The sequence below is a fragment of the Antechinus flavipes genome, chromosome 5 (assembly GCF_016432865.1).
Source record: "Antechinus flavipes isolate AdamAnt ecotype Samford, QLD, Australia chromosome 5, AdamAnt_v2, whole genome shotgun sequence".
Classification (NCBI taxonomy): Eukaryota; Metazoa; Chordata; class Mammalia; order Dasyuromorphia; family Dasyuridae; genus Antechinus; species Antechinus flavipes.
In genome coordinates this window covers 141,579,574-141,596,984 of record NC_067402.1, presented here as the reverse complement: position 1 = coordinate 141,596,984, position 17,411 = coordinate 141,579,574, and the positions used below count along the sequence as shown (strand labels likewise).

Below are 17,411 nucleotides of genomic sequence, written 5' to 3'. Positions count from 1 at the left end.
GTTTAACTCATCCTTCCTACAGGAGGTAGGACCTTAGAAGGAACTTGGAGCCATCAAAATCAGAGGGCGGAGTAGAAAAAGGAGGGAATTTAGGTATAGGATTCAGCCAAAGAAAGTGCCCAGAGCCAAGAGATGTAGTATCTTGTTCAAAGTCAAAACAGGTGTCCTGAACATGAAACCGTACAATACTTAGAGGCCAGGTCAAGGCACAGGGGTGGGGTGTTAGGATTCTTACAAAGTGATGCCAGTTGTCTAATTTTAGCATCGTGCTTAGCAGTTCTCTAGTTGAGTTCACACCTTTCAGAGTTCACACATTAGCCTTCCAGATTCACAAGTCAGAAACCCCCAATCCCACTCTCTCAGAGGAGTCAACCTTTGAGTTCACACCTCTAAAAGAGCATATAAAAGGACAAGCACTAGTCAGTGGGAGAGACTGAGAAGGCAGAGCAGAACTGGGGATTCGGAAAAAGAGAGGTGAAGCTGAATTAGCAAAAGATTAGCAACAAGAGCTCTTGGAACCCACGGGCTATTTTGAAGGAGACAATTAAGGACTTGGATTTTAACACCTGGCGGCATTTGAGGTGATTATTATTCTAAACTGAAACTAAGGCTGCCTCCAGAAGCCACCCAAGAAATCTGCTCACAGAGAATGATCATATTTTAGAAAAGAAAAACACTACAGTGGGGGATGGGGGAAGAAGAGATATATGGAGGTGGTATTGGGGATGGAGAGGCACCTATATCCAAGCACTCCAAACTCCCTTATTCCTGGTCTGAAGCTAATTCTTTTGGGGACCTCGGGCAGCGTCCCCAGGACTTTCTTTAGGGGAAAAAGTAAAACCCAAACAAGTACATAAACTTTTTTTTTTTAACTTTCATTAAGTTATGGGATGCGGAAGCGGCACGGTCTCTTGAGTGCTTCGCCCACCAGCCCCACAAGCCAAGGCGAAAACAAAACGCGAAACAAAAGCACACAGGTCCTAGTTCACCGCCCGGATCTCCGCACGCAGCCTCTGGGACCCTCGGGCCAGCCGGCCGTCCAACCACGCCTTCTCAAGACTCGTTCGAGTTTTCCGCCGCCGGTAGGGAGGAACGCGGAGAGCTGAGAAGCCCTAACGGCTGGGCCTGCGCACGGAGAACAGCCAGCTGGAGGGGAGTGTGTAGAAGGGAGAGGAGGCTGGAGGCTAGAGGCTGGAGGTAAGGGGGGTGAGGTGTGTATGTGTGTATGGTGATGATGGGGAGGAGGGAGGGTGTTATTCAGTGCAAACTACAACTCCCAGGAGGCCAGTCTTCGCGAGGTCGGGAGAAACCGCGGAGGCTGTCGGAAGTTGAAGTACCTCGACCAGGAAATACCGCCCCCGTCCATCTCCATCCGCTCTCTCCCGCCAAAGGGAGAAGAGGTTTGATCTTGGAGGATGGACCTTTGTTTCTGGACCTAGAGGGCCGCCCAGGCGACCTTCTCTGCCATGAAACCGTTTCCGTGCGCTCCCACTTTCCTTTTCTTTTCTCCCTTGTCCCGTTCCAAACTCCTCCGAACTTTTTCCTTTTCCAGTCCCCGGCAAAAGGCATCTTCGTCTCATTTCCGCTGACTGGGCTCAGTCGGGTTTTTGCGCACGCGCCCGTGGCGACTCGGGTGCCGCTGACTTCCGCTCCCAGAGTGCACCTCGAGCCGAATCATGGACCACACTGGTAAGGAGGTGGAGGGGGGGGTCTCGTTTACATGGACCCCTCGGCCGGCCCGAGACCCGCCGTCGCCCGGCTGGCGTAGCGGAACCGGGCTCGTCCTGAGGGGATGGGTTGCAGTGGCGAGGGAGGACTTCCACCTACTCCCATTCTCTCTTTTCCTTCCTTCCTCTCGGCCGTGCCCGGCTGGGGCCTGATATCTCTCGGCCTACACCCCTCCCTTCACACACCCCCGCCCTCCCCTTGCGCTGCAGCCTCGGCGCTGCCTCGGTCCGGCGTGGGACCCGGGGGCTGCGTGGGGGGGATGGGGGGGCACTGTATTCTTCTCGAGACCTCCTTCCCTCTCTGCTCTCCTTCCCCCTATCTTCGGCGTCTCGCGGTTTGTGCCGGCCGGGACTGTTTTCCGGTCGGTTTAGGGCTTTGGGGAAGGGAGGGGACCTTAGGGAGCCCCACGCTGGCTCCGTGGTAGTAGAGAGACTTAAGGCTAGACGCTCCTGCACTTTCTTCCTCCCTCGTAGTCGCGGGCGGATGCTACGGTTGTCCTCCAGCTTCGTTGTTGTCGGTCCCGTGTGTGTTGTAGGTAGGGTGAAGGAGCCGGATATGATCTCAGGTTCCACTTTAGCGCAGTCTTTGTATGAAGTCCAAACCGTACCCCACCATTACTCCCCTTTTCTCTTCACTGAACCTTGCTATTTGGGCCTTTTGCGGTTGGGAACTTAAAACCGAGGGCGCTTCCTCCTTTTTGACTCTTGGTTTATCAACAACTATGTCTCCTCTCAGCCAGTTTGTTAATATTGCTTTTTGGGCCCTTTGTAAGCGATGCTTGTAGGATCTGTAGCCTCGAAAGTAAAATTTTGTATGTTTAGTCCTTGTTGGGAAGCTGTGTCAGTCCCTTTGTGGATTGCTTTTTCCTTTTCCATTGAAATTAATGCAAACAAGTGACTTGCCCAGGGTCGCATGTGTGTGTGTGTGTGTGTGTGTGTCTCTGTGTGTGTGTGTGTCTGTCTTTGAACTCTGTTCTTCCCGACTCGGTGCCCATCGAGCAATCCACTGAGCTCCTCCCCCCAAAGTAGTAAAATACTGACGTCTGTTGAAAGGCAGATATTTTTTATGGGGGTCGTGTTATGTTTTAGATGATCCTAATAGTTTTAAATCGAGCTTGAGAAAAATTATGATAGAATGGCCAAACATTGTTTTCTTATCGCAAGTTATGTCCTCCTTATCAAAGTTTTTGCAAGAAAAAGTTAATTAGAATGTGAGCTCCTTGAGGGCAAGGACCTAGTTTTTGCCTTTCTTTGTATCTCTCCAGTTTAGCACATGTGCCTGGTACGAAGTAAGCATTTAATAAGTGCTTGTTGACTTACTGATTTATAGCAAGAAATGTACATTATTTGTAATGTACTCTAGTTTTAGAAAATATGGGAAAACATAACTTTAGTAATAGTAAACAAGTTTTGTTTATGAGCTTCAATTTAAGGTATAGTGCAACTTAAGATATAGCAGTTCAATAAAGAACTGAAGGACTTTACCAGTTGAAGCTATAACCAGAGAACTTTTTCAGCTATTTTGTATACAGACACACTAGTTGAGGCTTTTTAGCTTCATATAAAACTTAAACCATGGGTAGTATTCACTTTAGATGTGAAGAGGTAGCAATATATACTGTTATGAGAGAAGCATAATTTTGAATTTTTAATATTAGAATTAGGTTTAAGCAAGGGGAAAAACCAAAAAGTTAATACTAACAGTTCTCTTTACCTGACTTTTGGCTCTTGTGGAAGCTTTTAAATGCCTTCACTAGGAAAAGTAGCAAAAGTGAAAGGTAAAAATGAAATAAATTGATTTGAATGAACTTTTATCGAAAGTGTTATGGAAATAGACTGAAATTTTTGGTTAGAATTTTTTTTTATTGTGTCTGATACTATTTTTTCCTCTTGTCCTTGTTATTTGAGTCACTCTTGTAATGTCCCCACCTTATTTTAAAACCATGTCTTGTTAAGGAATGGTTGTTATAAAATAATGCTAAGAAATTGGTAATGAAAAATATTTTGAATTATTTTGTTGCCATTTTACTTCTTGGAATTCCTTTAGTAAGTAAATCTTTTATCTTTCCAATTGTTGATGCTTACCTTCTCTTTGTATTTATTTATCTGTGTATGTTTTAAATGCTGTATAATAAAAAGCATTTTAATAAATATCTGTGGATTGATTATTGATTAATATTGTTCCCCTTCTTCCTTTCCCATGAAGGCAGGGGCTTTTCATTTGTTTTTGTTTTTGTATTTACTCATAGTCCCTAGTTTACAGCAGGCATTTAATAAATGCTTCTTGAAGTCCACTGTTTAAGTCTTCAATCTCCCCCTCCATATATTCATAGATTCCTATTGATTAGAAGACTGAATTGTAGATTTGAGCATCAGCTTTTACTTATAAGAAACCTTAGAAATATGATCTTGAAGTTAGTTCTTTCAAGAAGGCTTTACCTAAATCCATTTTGAACAGTTTTAGCTAGCTATCCTAAAAATCCTTAAATAGCACAATAACTTATTGAAATACTTAACAAAAGTAATTTAAAAAATAAATTTTAATTAATTGAAATTTAGCCTAGTTTTATAAGTAAAAAGTAACTTGTTTTTCATAAATCTCAGCATTAAATAGTTATTTCTGGGAAATAATGTTTGTAATACACATTTAGAAGTACATATCTCTCTACCTGTGCAATAATGTGTTTTGGAGATAAGGGTCCCCCCCCCCCTTTTTTAACTATTAATATTGACCTTTACAGGTAATTGAGCAAATAAGTGATTTGTGGGGCCAAGCAAGCATGTTTTGGTTGATTTAGACTTAGTTGTCCTCATAGTCATGTTGTACTTCTCGACCTACTTTTTTGGGTGGGAAAAAAATATTGCTTAGCAGCAAGTTTGAGCTATGGTATAGATGTAGGAATGCCTTATATCTTAGATATACCTCATTTTTAAATTTTTAGATTAATATTATATTTATTTTTAGATATATCTTATTTCTTCTTTTACCCTTTTGTACCACAGGAATATGGTTCTAGTTACTTTGCTATTTAAGGGTAGTACTTTACTATTTAATGTTTTATGATTTACCTTTCTTTAATAAAATGCCTGCACATGAAAATAATTTATCTAATATTTGTATCCACGTCCCTTTTAAAAATTCTGTTTTTATTTTATAAATATATTAATCACTTGCCAAATACATAGATCTGTACTAGGAAAAATTTTATTATCTAGGAAAAATGATTCTTATATTAAATATTTATTATATTAAAATATTATTTATAGGAAAATATTGTCTGCTTTAAAACATCCAGGATTTCATTTCTGTGGGAGGGGTCACTGCTATCCGATGCAGATAGCTTATGAATTGCTGTGGCCGTAGACTTTCATCACCTAATGACTACATTTGTTCAGTAATTAATGTTTACAAACTTAGCAAGGCTGGTCCTTAAATGACAACCTATCAAAGACCTTATCTTTGAAGTCTTTCCAACATGGTGTAGGATCTTTCATTCCACTGGAGTAACCTTACAAAACCCGGCATCATCTCTGCATCGTGATATAAGGTATTAGGATGGGAATTTATGGAAGCTGGAAGAGAAATCAAAATTTTAAAATTAAGACATCTCTTCTCTCATGGAATTAACAAATTGGTGAGGAATTGTCATGACAATATTCAGGCATCTCATATAAAATACTAGTTTTGAACAGAAAATAGAAAAAATTGCAACTAAACATGTGGTTATGGTTTTTAAAATCAGGACTTCTGACATTAAAGCAGTGGTATTTGATAGGTTATTTCATATTTTTCGCAAAATGTTTTAAGAGAGAAAACTGAAAGAAGTCACTTTTATTTTAATATAGACAATGATTTGCAAGGCACTAATAGTTCTGGATCGTTGGGTGGTCTTGATGTTCGAAGACGAATCCCTATAAAGCTAATCTCCAAACAGACAAACAAAGCCAAACCTGCTCCCCGAACTCCAAGGACTATGAATAGGATGCCTTCTAAGACACAACCTGGTGATGAAGGTAATGTATTTGAAATACCTGCTTGTCACGTTACTGTCTCTTATCTAGTAACATCCGGCCTATGTGTAATTCCCACAATGCAGCCCATGCAATTTTAATCTTTTCCATTGCCTTCTCTTATTGTTATACCATTTTATTATTCTCTCCAATCTTATTTTGATTTTTTTCTTTTTTTACTTTGCCTTTTAATGTTTATATATGTTGAAGTTTAAAAACAAAATCCTGAATCTGTTAAGAATTTCTCTCTACTCTCAACTTTTACCATATATATACTTTTTAATCTTAACACTCAAAGACAATGATCTCCTACCCTGAAATGCAGTCTTTTCCTAATGATATATAGGAAACTCCTTGGGAGAGGACTTGATTTGATCAGGCAATTCCCAGATGAGAAAATGTGGTTTTTGCATTGACTTCACAGATACACAAAGGGCAATGGTAGATTTATATAGTCTGAAAAGTTTTTGCTGTTGGCTGCCTCAGAGATTAGTTGGTGTTAAAAATGCATATTGTCCTCCATCCCTGCTTTTGTTTTTAAGTCATAGTTGGTATGAGACTTATGAATATAATAATATAGTAGATTTGAGAAACTTTTGAGAAATTTTCCAAGAAACTACTACTACCACTGGATCACATTTGTTAAGAATGCTCCAATTTTGTACTCTAGTGTATTTTTTCCTTTTTAAATGCAGCTTAATAGTAGTGCCTTTGTACCACCTTTAGTAAGTTCTCTCATCAGTACTTTTCCATGTTTATTGTTTTTTTTATTGGAGGCTATTTAGGCCAAGCTCACAACTAATTTAGAAATGTATATATTGTGGCTGTTATCCTTCTAGTTTCTATTCCAGAAGTCATGGCAGAAATCTTCTCTTAACTTCACTTTCTGAAATTGAATTGAATTCTTTTTTTTTTATTATTTTTTTTTATTTTGTTGAGGCAGTTGGGGTTAAGTGACTTGCCAAGAGCACAGCTAGGAAGTGTTGTGTCTGAGACCAGATTTGAACTCAGGTCCTCCTGACTTCAGGGTTGGTGCTCTATCCACTGTGCTATCTAGCTGCCCTTCAATTGAATTGAATTCTAATTAGAATCAGTAGTGTTGTCAATTACATGTTTTTAAATGAAATGAGATGATTATTTAAACTAAGCCCTCCAAATTGAGTCCCCTTGCCCTTGATGTTTCTCCAAAGTTGTCCTATATTGAGCAGTTGTATATGTGACATCAAATTGCTCTTGATTTTGGAAAAGATACATTTTCCATGTGGTAAATGAACTTTTATTAAATACCTGCTATGTGCTAAGCTCTGGGGATACAAATAATAGCAAAGATGGTCCCTGCCCTCAAGGAACTGACAATCTAATGGAGGAAGATTACAGACACAAGGAAGCTTAAAAAAGAAAGGGGCCTAAATGATGAGTTCCAGGAAGTCCATAAACTGGGTTAATAGAAAGTGAGAAGAAAACTCAAGAAGATGGAGTGAGCTCACTAAGTACATGCTCTGGAACTCGTAATCTTGACCTTTAGGCATAAAGTGGGCTTTGTTGAGATGTGAATACTAGGAAGATTCAATCTGGCAACATACCAGAATTTCTCAGTGATGAATTTCCTGGGAAAGGGAATGGATGTGGAAAGGTTCAGAGAAGTCCAAAAGCAGTGGAGTTAATGGCAACCATCTGTAATGTAAGATTCTGTAAAATTGAATCAGACACTTGAGAGGTTAACGGACTTGCTCTGGTTATATAGGTAATTCTTGATCTCAGATCTTCTGATTCCAAGAGCCACTCTTTAGTCACTACACCCTGTTGGCTCCCCTCTTATCACAAAGGTTATAGTTAAAAAAGAATAGTGGCATTTGAGTTTTTCTAGTAAACTATTATTTTCATTTTTGTGGAATAATCTTTTATTTAATAATTCTGTCTTGGAACTTAGGACTTAGGAATGAAAGAATCCCTGAAAAGTGTTCTTGAATTAAAAAAAAAAAAATCTTAGTTTTTCCTTTTGAAAAACAGGTTGTTTCTGAGATATATCTTTTTTTGTATATGTGAGGCATTTAAGGGTAAGTGACTTGTCCAGGATCACATAGCTAGTAAGTGTTAGGTACTGAAGCCAGATTTGAACATAGCGTTGACTCCAGTGAATATTATAAAAGTATAACATGAGACCAGATCTGTGATTTCATTGGCATGGAGATTCCTTCCTTGACCCATGCAGATTGGCATCTTCTCTGTAATATAAAGTCCAGAGAGTGATGTGACACAAAAGAGGTTAAATGATCTCTTATCTAGGGACTTACCTACCTAGGGACACCTTGCCAGTGTGTCATCTGCAGAGCCTAAATTCAGGTCTTCCTGCCTTTCAGATCGGTTCTCTAATCACTATGCCATGCTGTCACAAATGAGGGTTGTACTTCTTGTCCTTAAATGTGTTATTTTATATGGTGTATGTATGATCAGTGAATTCAGTTTAAAAAATTTGTAGGTAACATTTGTTTTTTCTCCTCAGAAGGATTTGATTATAATGAAGAAGAACGGTATGACTGTAAAGGGGGTGACATGTTTGGAAATCAACGAAGGTTTCCTGGACACATTTTTTGGGATTTTCAGGTACAACTTCTTATATATACATAGATGTGTACTTTTTTTGGTTGTTGTGATTTATAATCTTTGGGAAACTCAGTGTAAATATCACTCTAATTTATTAAGTGAATAGTTTGTCTTTAATTTAGATTATTGCCTAAATCACTGAGAGATTGAGAAACTTATCAATAATCAGATAGTTAGTATTTGTCAAAGGCAGTACTTAGCTGGCTAAGTCTTCTGATTCCAAGAGTGATCCTCTGTCTATTGTGCTATGCTTTCATAAATGTAATTTAAAATATTTTGAAGAACAGATAGTCTTGGGATAAATTACATATAAATTAATATTTTCCTTTATTTGACCAACATTTCTATTGTGTGTAATGTATAGTACTAGGTGATGGTTAAGATAAAAAGAAAAAGAAAATATAATCCCTTGCACAATAATTCCACAAGAAACTCTTCTTTTAATGGCTATCATGGCATTCATATAAATTAATTTTTAAATTAGCATTTGTAAAACAGACCCTAGCATATTAGATACTGTCAGTGACTCTTAATCTAGTTTAAGAAGACAATCTAATAATAATGTCATTTCAACAGATAAACATCTTAGGTGAAAAGGATGATACTCCAGTTCATTTCTGTGATAAGTGTGGATTACCTATTAAAATTTATGGGCGCATGGTAAGTATTATTGAATTAAATGGATTACCTGATATATATCAAATCTGCCCTATACTAACTATATACTTTTTGCCCTTCCCTGTGTGAGTAGGCACTGGAGAAGTTTTCTAGGGGAGCCTTCGTTAGGCACTTGGTTCCTCTGGGTTAAGTCCTCAGGTAAATGGTACAATTAAATCCTACCATCATTCTCCCTTCCCTATATAAGATTCTGCAGGATGTCCTGCCTGTGGGCACATATTTTGTTCATGGCTTAACCCATTTCAGTCACAAAATTACATGTGTTCACATTTCCTCTACCAAAGACTCTATCCCAATAAAGCTTATCACCATGGATAGGCATGGAATTTCCACCAACTAAGGGGACATGATCCGGTGTTAAAAACCAAGCTTAATTTTGATGGCTCTTTCCCCATTTTTTGCTAAAATCGAATAGAAACTTGATTATTCTTTTGAACAGATGCTGTTATTACATAGATATTAAAGCCTTGCATCATTTAAAGTGTCATGCTTTATTTGCAGTTCAATACCTTGTTCACTACGTCTCACTGAGAAAATGATCCTAACTCCAGGCTTAGATTGCTTAAGTTCCATTTCAGATTTTTCAGTCATTTCAGCCATAATGATGGTCTACACTATGATTGATATAAAAGAAAAGTTACTTTTACCTTCTAATTTCCTATAAAGTAATAATGCATATATTTTTTCATTATTAGCTTATAATAGTATCTTATGCATATCTTATCATTAATGCTATTTGTTAATGACCAGCAGAATCCCTTTGACCTCTTTTTGTTCTACTTCCTTTTCATTCAACAAAATGTGACTTTGAAATTCTCTTGGAGTCTCATTCCTATGGTTTATGAGTTGAACTCATCTTCCTTCATTCCTTTTATCCCTGATAGTTCCTCTTGTTGTCTATCTTCCTCCTTCATTTTCATCCCTTGGCCCACTACCTTTTCTTCTCTAGATAAATATATCGACTGGCAAATGCGTCAATTCTGTTCCTTAGAAGATAGTTACTTTAGTTTTGTGCTCAACTACTATACTAAATTGAATTCATGGGATAGTTTTATAACAACTAATTTGTTTTAGATTAATATACTCTTGCATATTCCTTAATTTATGGAAGAGCAATATTGTTCTCACATGATGTTGCAAAGCATTATATATCCAGGATATAAGATTTGTATTATTGAAGCCTAATTTATAATCTAATGGACTGAGTTCAAACAACATTGTCTTCATTTTTCAAGTGGTGAAGTTTAAACATTATTTTCCTCATCCCTAAATTCTTCATCTAAAAAAAAGATAATTTTAAATAGTAACTTTTAAATTCTGCTTGTTTTACTATAAAGTGGAATAATGAATAATAATTGTTCTGTCAGAATAAGGTAGTCTTTCAGTTGGTATGTGACTGGTTATTGATTGCTGTATTTTTATTGTGAGATAAATGAGAAGAATATTTTGTTGGAAATAGGACTTTTTTGGAAGGAAAAATAAGATGTATATTAAATAGATTTAAATTAATTAAAGAAAATGGTATATTGTTTTATAATATCTAGGGAAAAATAGTACAGAAAAATGAAGCTATTAGAGTTTCCATGTCATTGGTATTTGATAAATTTGATAGAATTTTTTATAGAAAAATTATAAATTAATATAAGATGATGACTTTATGATCTCTGTTTACAGATCCCATGCAAGCATGTTTTTTGCTATGATTGTGCTATTTTGCATGAGAAAAAGGCAGATAAGATGTGCCCAGGGTAAGAACATTAAATTTTAAAACAAAAGTTTTTGTGCTATAATGATTGATTTGGTTGAAGTGCATTGTGTTTTTGCCTTGAGGTTTTTCACTAAAGCCCTCTTACAAAAGTTACTAATAAGGGTTAGATTGTGTTAAAGTTAAGCTGATAAACCACTTTCGATGCTGATGTACTATACTGCATTTTAAACTCTAGGCTTCTTAAGACCTAAGATCAGATTGGGAATGAAGATACTTGCACACGGGTTGATTCTTTGGCTATGATCCTCTGGGTCGGATGCTAATGGTTCCAGAAAAAAATTGTTAGTACAGTTTGGAATATCTAGAAAAGACTGCCTCTCTTCCTATTCCTAGTTGAGAGAAAGTCCTGTACTTCCTGAGAGAAAGAAGTTATTTGTTGCCAGTCCATTTACATTTCTGTTTTCCTTTTTTTCAATTATCTATTCCCATTTAGTTTAGCCTTTTAGTTATTGATAGTATCTGATGAGAGGTAGGATTTTGTTTGCTACATAAAGTACAGTATTGGAAGTTGTTGTTATTGGTTAACCAATGTATTTTCTTCTAATTTAGCTGTAATGATCCTGTGCAACGAATTGAGCAGTGTATGCGGGGTTCTCTCTTCATGTGTAGCATTGTTCAAGGGTGCAAAAGAACGTACTTGTCTCAAAGAGACTTACAGGCTCACATCAACCACCGTCATATGAGAGCTGCAAAACCTGTTACTCGTCCTCCAATTGAAAATGTTCATCCTCCTATTGCCCCACCACCAGCTGAAATTCCTGATCGCTTTATAATGCCTCCAGATAAGCACCATATGAGCCATATTCCGCCAAAGCAGCACATCATGATGCCACCGCCTCCTTTGCAGCATGTGCCACATGAGCATTATAATCAACCCCATGAGGATATTCGAGCTCCTCCTGCGGAGTTGTCAATGGCTCCACCTCCACCTCGTTCAGTCAGTCAGGAAACCTTTCGAATTTCAACAAGAAAACACAGCAATTTAATAACTGTCCCTATTCAGGATGATTCAAATTCAGGTGCCAGAGAACCACCACCTCCAGCCCCAGCACCTACTCACCATCATCCTGAATATCAGGGTCAACCAGTGGTTTCTCACCCTCATCATATTATGCCTCCACAGCAACATTATGCACCACCACCTCCTCCTCCACCACCAATAAGCCATCCAATGCAGCATCCTCCCCAGGCAGCAGGTACTCCTCATATGGTTTATAGCCAAGCTCCTCCTCCACCAATGACCTCTGCTCCACCACCAATTACCCCACCCCCTGGACACATCATTGCCCAGATGCCACCATATATGAATCATCCTCCACCAGGACCTCCTCCTCCTCAACATGGTGGACCCCCTGTAAATGCCCCCCCTCCTCACCACTATAATCCTAACTCTTTACCACAATTCACTGAAGATCAAGGAACTCTAAGCCCTCCATTCACACAGCCAGGGGGAATGAGTCCTGGTATATGGCCTGCACCAAGAGGGCCACCTCCGCCTCCAAGAATGCAGGGTCCACCCTCTCAAGCCCCCCTTCCTGGACCACATCATCCTGATCAGACAAGATATAGACCATATTACCAATGATAGTAGTGTTTTGAACTGAAGATATAGTGAGGGTTGGGGGAGGGAGGGAACTTTATGCATTTTGAGGGAGGAAAAACACCTCTTACAGAGGTGGCTATAAAACACTCTTAGGGTCTTGTATCTTAAAATGTTTTTAAGCCTTGACCTTAGGACTGACTTCAAGTATACTGTAGTGCAGATAAGTGGCTCAGTAGAGCACAAGTATATTTTAACAACTTTGTGCCCCTAGTGTGGTAAATGGCCCCAGAGTTGATCATTTTGTAATATTATTTCCTGGGAAAAAAAATCAGACATTGTACCACTTTCAGAAGTATTGCTTTTGTTAAATCCAATGTTTAGTTTTTCTTGTGATACATTTTGTTAACCTGTGTAAAATAATTAAATTTCAATATGGTTGTAAAAGATGCTATTTTTTATGTGAACTTAAGTGGAGTTGCATACTGTTTCTTAAAACCATATGTTTGCCACTAATATTTTCCCAAAGGTTACAATAAAATGCTACGAGTATACAAATTTTCTAGAGTTTACTATAAGGCAGACAGCTAATGGTAAAGTACAATTCTTCCACATTCAAGGCACTGCACTGAAAGTCATAGGCACAGTATGTTTTGCACTTCACTTAAATGCCTTTGATTTTTAGGCAACCTCAGGAGCACCAAATATATTGAAATTGTAGTACTATAATAACAACAGTTCATATTAATGATGTTAAAATCCTTTACTTGTTCAGAAAGTCAGGGCTAAAGTAAGATTTTGTAGGCTCCAAGCTGGTGATGCCATTGCAATTGTTTGTTTACTAATGGTTGGACTCATAGAGTGTACCACATTCATAAGTCTAATCTCAGATTATTTTATAGCAATTGTTTAAATTATAGCATTCAGTTGAAATATGTATGTCCTACTCTGGTTATTTGTCCTAAGATAAAGATTTAGAACAATATAGATTACCAAAAATCCCTTTTTCCTAAGTAGCGATTAGTTTGGGGCTTGAGTGGTTTCTTCTTTATAGAGTTTCAAGTTAGAGTTTAAATATCATTTAAGGCATTTAAGTAATATATCAGTGAAGGAAATTATTCTGGAAATATAAACAAATACTCAGGCTTGTTTTATGTTCTTTTTGATAGGGCTTCCCCCTCTAATTTGAGTACTAATTTATGACTAATTGAGTCCTGATGGTAAAACAATCTAACCTTAATTTTTAAACAACTTAATATGGAGTTAGTGAGCTGTATTAAATTGCTTCATTCCCACATATGGAAAAAGAAAATGATAGTAAAGTTAGGTGAATGTCCATACTTTATAATGTGCCTTTTTAGAGTCAGTTTTTGCATTACAGGGTCTTGTTCACAGTCCAACTTAGATTATTAATTACTAGTTTAAACTTAAGTAGGTATGAGTTAACATTCCTTAGGATATAGTTGAATGTCCTATAAGTAAACCATGTGAAGATTTTTTTTTCCTATACAGTGCTGTATGGTACAAACAAAATTTATGGTATGCACAGATCATTCAGTAGACACTTTATAGTATATACATTTAGCACATACATCTTAGGAGTCTTATCAGTTTGCTGGTTTTATCCTTTGTTGCAAAGTGACTGTTTTTAATGGGATTGCTCAGCCAGATAGCTGAAAAGGTGAAAAGCTTTTCTCACCTTGTTAATTAGATGTAAAAGCATTCCCAAACTTAAGAGTTGAAATTAGAGTTAATACAAATGACCTTTATTTCATTTGCCTGAAATAGATAATGCAAAAATTGAATCAGGTACAACTTAACTATTGAGAAAATATAATTTCGTATTAGCTGTTAGACTCCCATATTAATGTGATGTTTCTTAGTAGGAAAAAGAGAAATTCTTGTTAGTAGAAGTGTGAGGGTGAAATAGTGCCAAGTTCTGCTGTTAAACGCTTCCATTCTTTTCTGGTAGACAGTTGGACTTGAGCAAAATTCCCCTTTTATCCCTTTGAAGTTGCCCATTCCCCACCCTTTTTTGATTAAGGGCTGTTAAATAGATTATTGCTTCAGGTCACATTCTTCCACACACAAAATAGTGTAATTCACTTTTAAGACTTGTCAGTTTTCATGATTTTTCTAATGTGGAATTTCCTAGAATTGAATTTGAAACTATATTTCAGTCTGAAACCACTTAGCTTACATATTGGAGACAAATTTAGTATCATGATAAATCCCACATATTGTAGAAGTAGGCTTTTTTTTCAGTGATAGCTTATTTGCAGTTAAATTTGGGAAATGTGTATATTTCTAGTAAAGGGAGCCATATCAAATGAATATGTTGTTGCAGACAATTTTTAAATGATATTGGGCTTGAATACAACTGGTTATTGTTTATTGGGTGGGTGGGTGAAAATGTAACACAAAATCTTTAGAATTTTTTTAAAAGATTAAACATGTGAAACCCAGCTTTATTTCAGGGAAGCCTTTAAAACTAAGATGTATGTATGTTTCATTATATTGCTCTTAAGACTACTGAGGTGGCAGTTTAATTCTTAAAAACAATAAAATGGAAGCATAAATACTGATTTTTGCCTAGATGCGTTTTTACCAAATAGCAATATGCTTGGGATAATTCAGAATCTTCTTATGTTGAACTTAACTTTCTGAGGCTGAATTTATATTTCTTTGAATATAAAAAGCAGCAATTCAGTTATTATGAATACCTTTTGTTGGTACATATATATTCAAAACAGTTTTGTTTTTTTGTGGGGGAAATGAAATCTCTTCAGCTTACCTGTTATTTAAAAAAACTTGTTAAAATACCCCACAAATTTTGCACAAAGTTATTAAATAATATATAATTATATTTCAGTGGTATCCGTGTGGAGAAATAAGTGTTTGAATTTTTTTCCCTTTAAAACCCACAGATTAAGTGACTGTAGTGTGTTATATTTAGAATTGAAAAGTTTTGCTGTGATTAATGTCTGGGGTGATTGTGTGTGTGTATGTTGTATATGTTTCTGAGTTCATGATTGTTTTTGTTAAAAGCCTCATCTTTAAACATTTCTATAATGGCTCAAAGGGTAAGCTAGGTGGCATAATGGATTGAGCATTGAATTTAGAATTAGAAGACATCTTCTGAGTTAAAAACCAGCGTCATACACTTACTAGCTGAGTAACTTTGGGCAAATCATTTAACCCTATTTGCCTTAGTTTCTCTTTTGTAAAATGAGCTGGGAAAGAAATGACAAACGAGTATCTTTGCTAAGAAAAACTCTAAATGGCATCACAAAGAGCCAGATAGGACTGAAGAATAAAGGACATCCCCTCCATTGTGTTTGTTCATTTAGTTAAATTGGGGATTGGGTTTTTTTTTTTTTTTTTTTTTTTTGGATGATTTCACCTCTAGATTGAATTGCTTGGAAGGAAAAAAGTGGATCAGAATCAAGTTCAGCATCTTCCTCAATTCAGTTAATCAAAATAGCAAAATGGTTTCTTCTCTATGCCAGATTTGTTATATAATGATATACTATTGGTCATCATTGTGTATATGACCTAATTTGTCAAGTAAATATGGCTAAATGGAAATGTTCACAATATATATAATTCAACAAGTAATTGATGCGTAAATGGACTAAAAATGAAAAGTTATTTTACTCCTCTCAGACCCAAGTTGTAAATTTTTCAAGTCTTTTGTCTCACATCAGGTGGATGTTTTATTTCCTAAAGTAAAACTTTAAATTCTTTCATCTTTATCATTGTTTTGAAGAGAATTTTGAATGCCCTCTACATTCAACATACATTGGATTAAAATCCTTTCAACACATAAAGATACATAGCATAGGTTCTATGATTTTACTTAAAAAAAAAAATGTTATTTCATTTTCAATTCCAAATTCTCTCCTACCTAGTGAGAAGGGAAGAAACACAAAACCGATTACAAAGAAGTCACACAAAGCAAATTTCATCAGCCATGTTTTTAAAAGGCAAGAAAAGGAAATTGCTTCCATCTGCACTCAGTCCATCACTTCTCTGGTGAAAAATGCTATCCACCACCAGGTAGAGAATTGATGGCTCTATAATATCCCTTGAAAGTCTATTCATAACTTTCATTTTTAAGGTTTTCTTTTATACCTAAGTATTTCTTTCTCTTTTTTTTTTCTTTTAAACAGTCAAGTCATTTCTGCTTAATTTCTAGATATTATTTTGAACATTATTAGTGATGTTTGATGGTATTCCTTTGATCTCCAAGTTCTTTAGTTCTGGAGCTGAGATTAGCAAATAGTGTTCAGTATCATAAAAATCCGGCCCATACTGATTCAGTTCTTTATGCATATCTTTCTCTGTTGCTATCCTGTCTTGGATCAAGGATCTTTTAAAGTGTTGAGATGCTATTACTTGGATTGACACATGCATGATAAATGCTAAAATTAGATTAAAAAAATCTAATGATTACTGGGCTTTCCAGGAAATAGCTGGTTGTAATAAGGTGTCATCATTTGGTCTCAACTCATGGTCTTTCTTTTTTTATAATCACAGGTCCTTTCTCAAATGCTCTTGACTCTTCAACATAATCAGCACTACTTGGTAGATAGGCTGGATTCAAATTTTGCTTTAAATACTATGTGACATCCCAGAGAAGTTACTCCCTCTCAGTCTGTTAATCATCTGTAAAAATAAGATTGCACCAGATGGCTTCTAATGGTGATTAAAATATTAACATTTATATAGCATCTTAAGGTTTACAAAACATTTTCTAGAGTATAACAAAGGTTTTGCAAAACGTTCTCGACAATAATTCTGGGAGGTAGCTGTTATCACCATTTAAGAGTTGAGGAAGCTGAGAAATTAAGTGACTTGCTCAAGGTGAAACAGCTTGGATTTGAAATTGGGTCGTCTGAAATCTATGTCCAGTGCTCTATCTATTGCATCATTAATGCAAAGAAAGTATCGATTTGAAGTCCCAGTACAAACTAAGGACTTTAGGCAAATCCCACTCTTTTGAGGATATTATTTTATGCATAAAATGAAGAGATTGGAATAATTTGCCTCCAAGTTTTGGGTTTATCATCCTCTGAGTATT

The 17,411-nt window shown here is 36.7% G+C and overlaps 1 protein-coding gene across 2 annotated transcripts; it reads left to right on the top strand.

Annotated features, from left to right (window-relative positions):
• The first annotated feature begins 885 nt into the window (after positions 1–885).
• Positions 886–14,913, top strand: CBLL1 (Cbl proto-oncogene like 1). Of its 2 annotated transcripts, none has more exons than XM_052001589.1 (6): positions 886–1,689; positions 5,574–5,741; positions 8,245–8,342; positions 8,919–9,002; positions 10,695–10,768; positions 11,338–14,913. In XM_052001589.1, exons 1-6 carry the CDS (start codon positions 1,677–1,679, stop codon positions 12,371–12,373), a joined length of 1,473 nt encoding a protein of 490 aa, XP_051857549.1. In that variant the 5' UTR covers positions 886–1,676; the 3' UTR covers positions 12,374–14,913. The 2 variants fall into 2 exon arrangements, with proteins under 2 accessions (XP_051857549.1, XP_051857548.1); XM_052001588.1 differs by having other exon boundaries at positions 8,242–8,342.
• The last annotated feature ends 2,498 nt before the right edge of the window (positions 14,914–17,411 follow it).

Excerpts from the sequence above, each read along its gene's own strand:
- CBLL1 (XM_052001588.1), top strand. Across the intron at positions 5,742-8,241 it reads GACACAACCTGGTGATGAAG|AAGGATTTGATTATAATGAA; the intron begins GTAATGTATTTG and ends TTTTCTCCTCAG. Across the intron at positions 10,769-11,337 it reads GCAGATAAGATGTGCCCAGG|CTGTAATGATCCTGTGCAAC; the intron begins GTAAGAACATTA and ends CTTCTAATTTAG.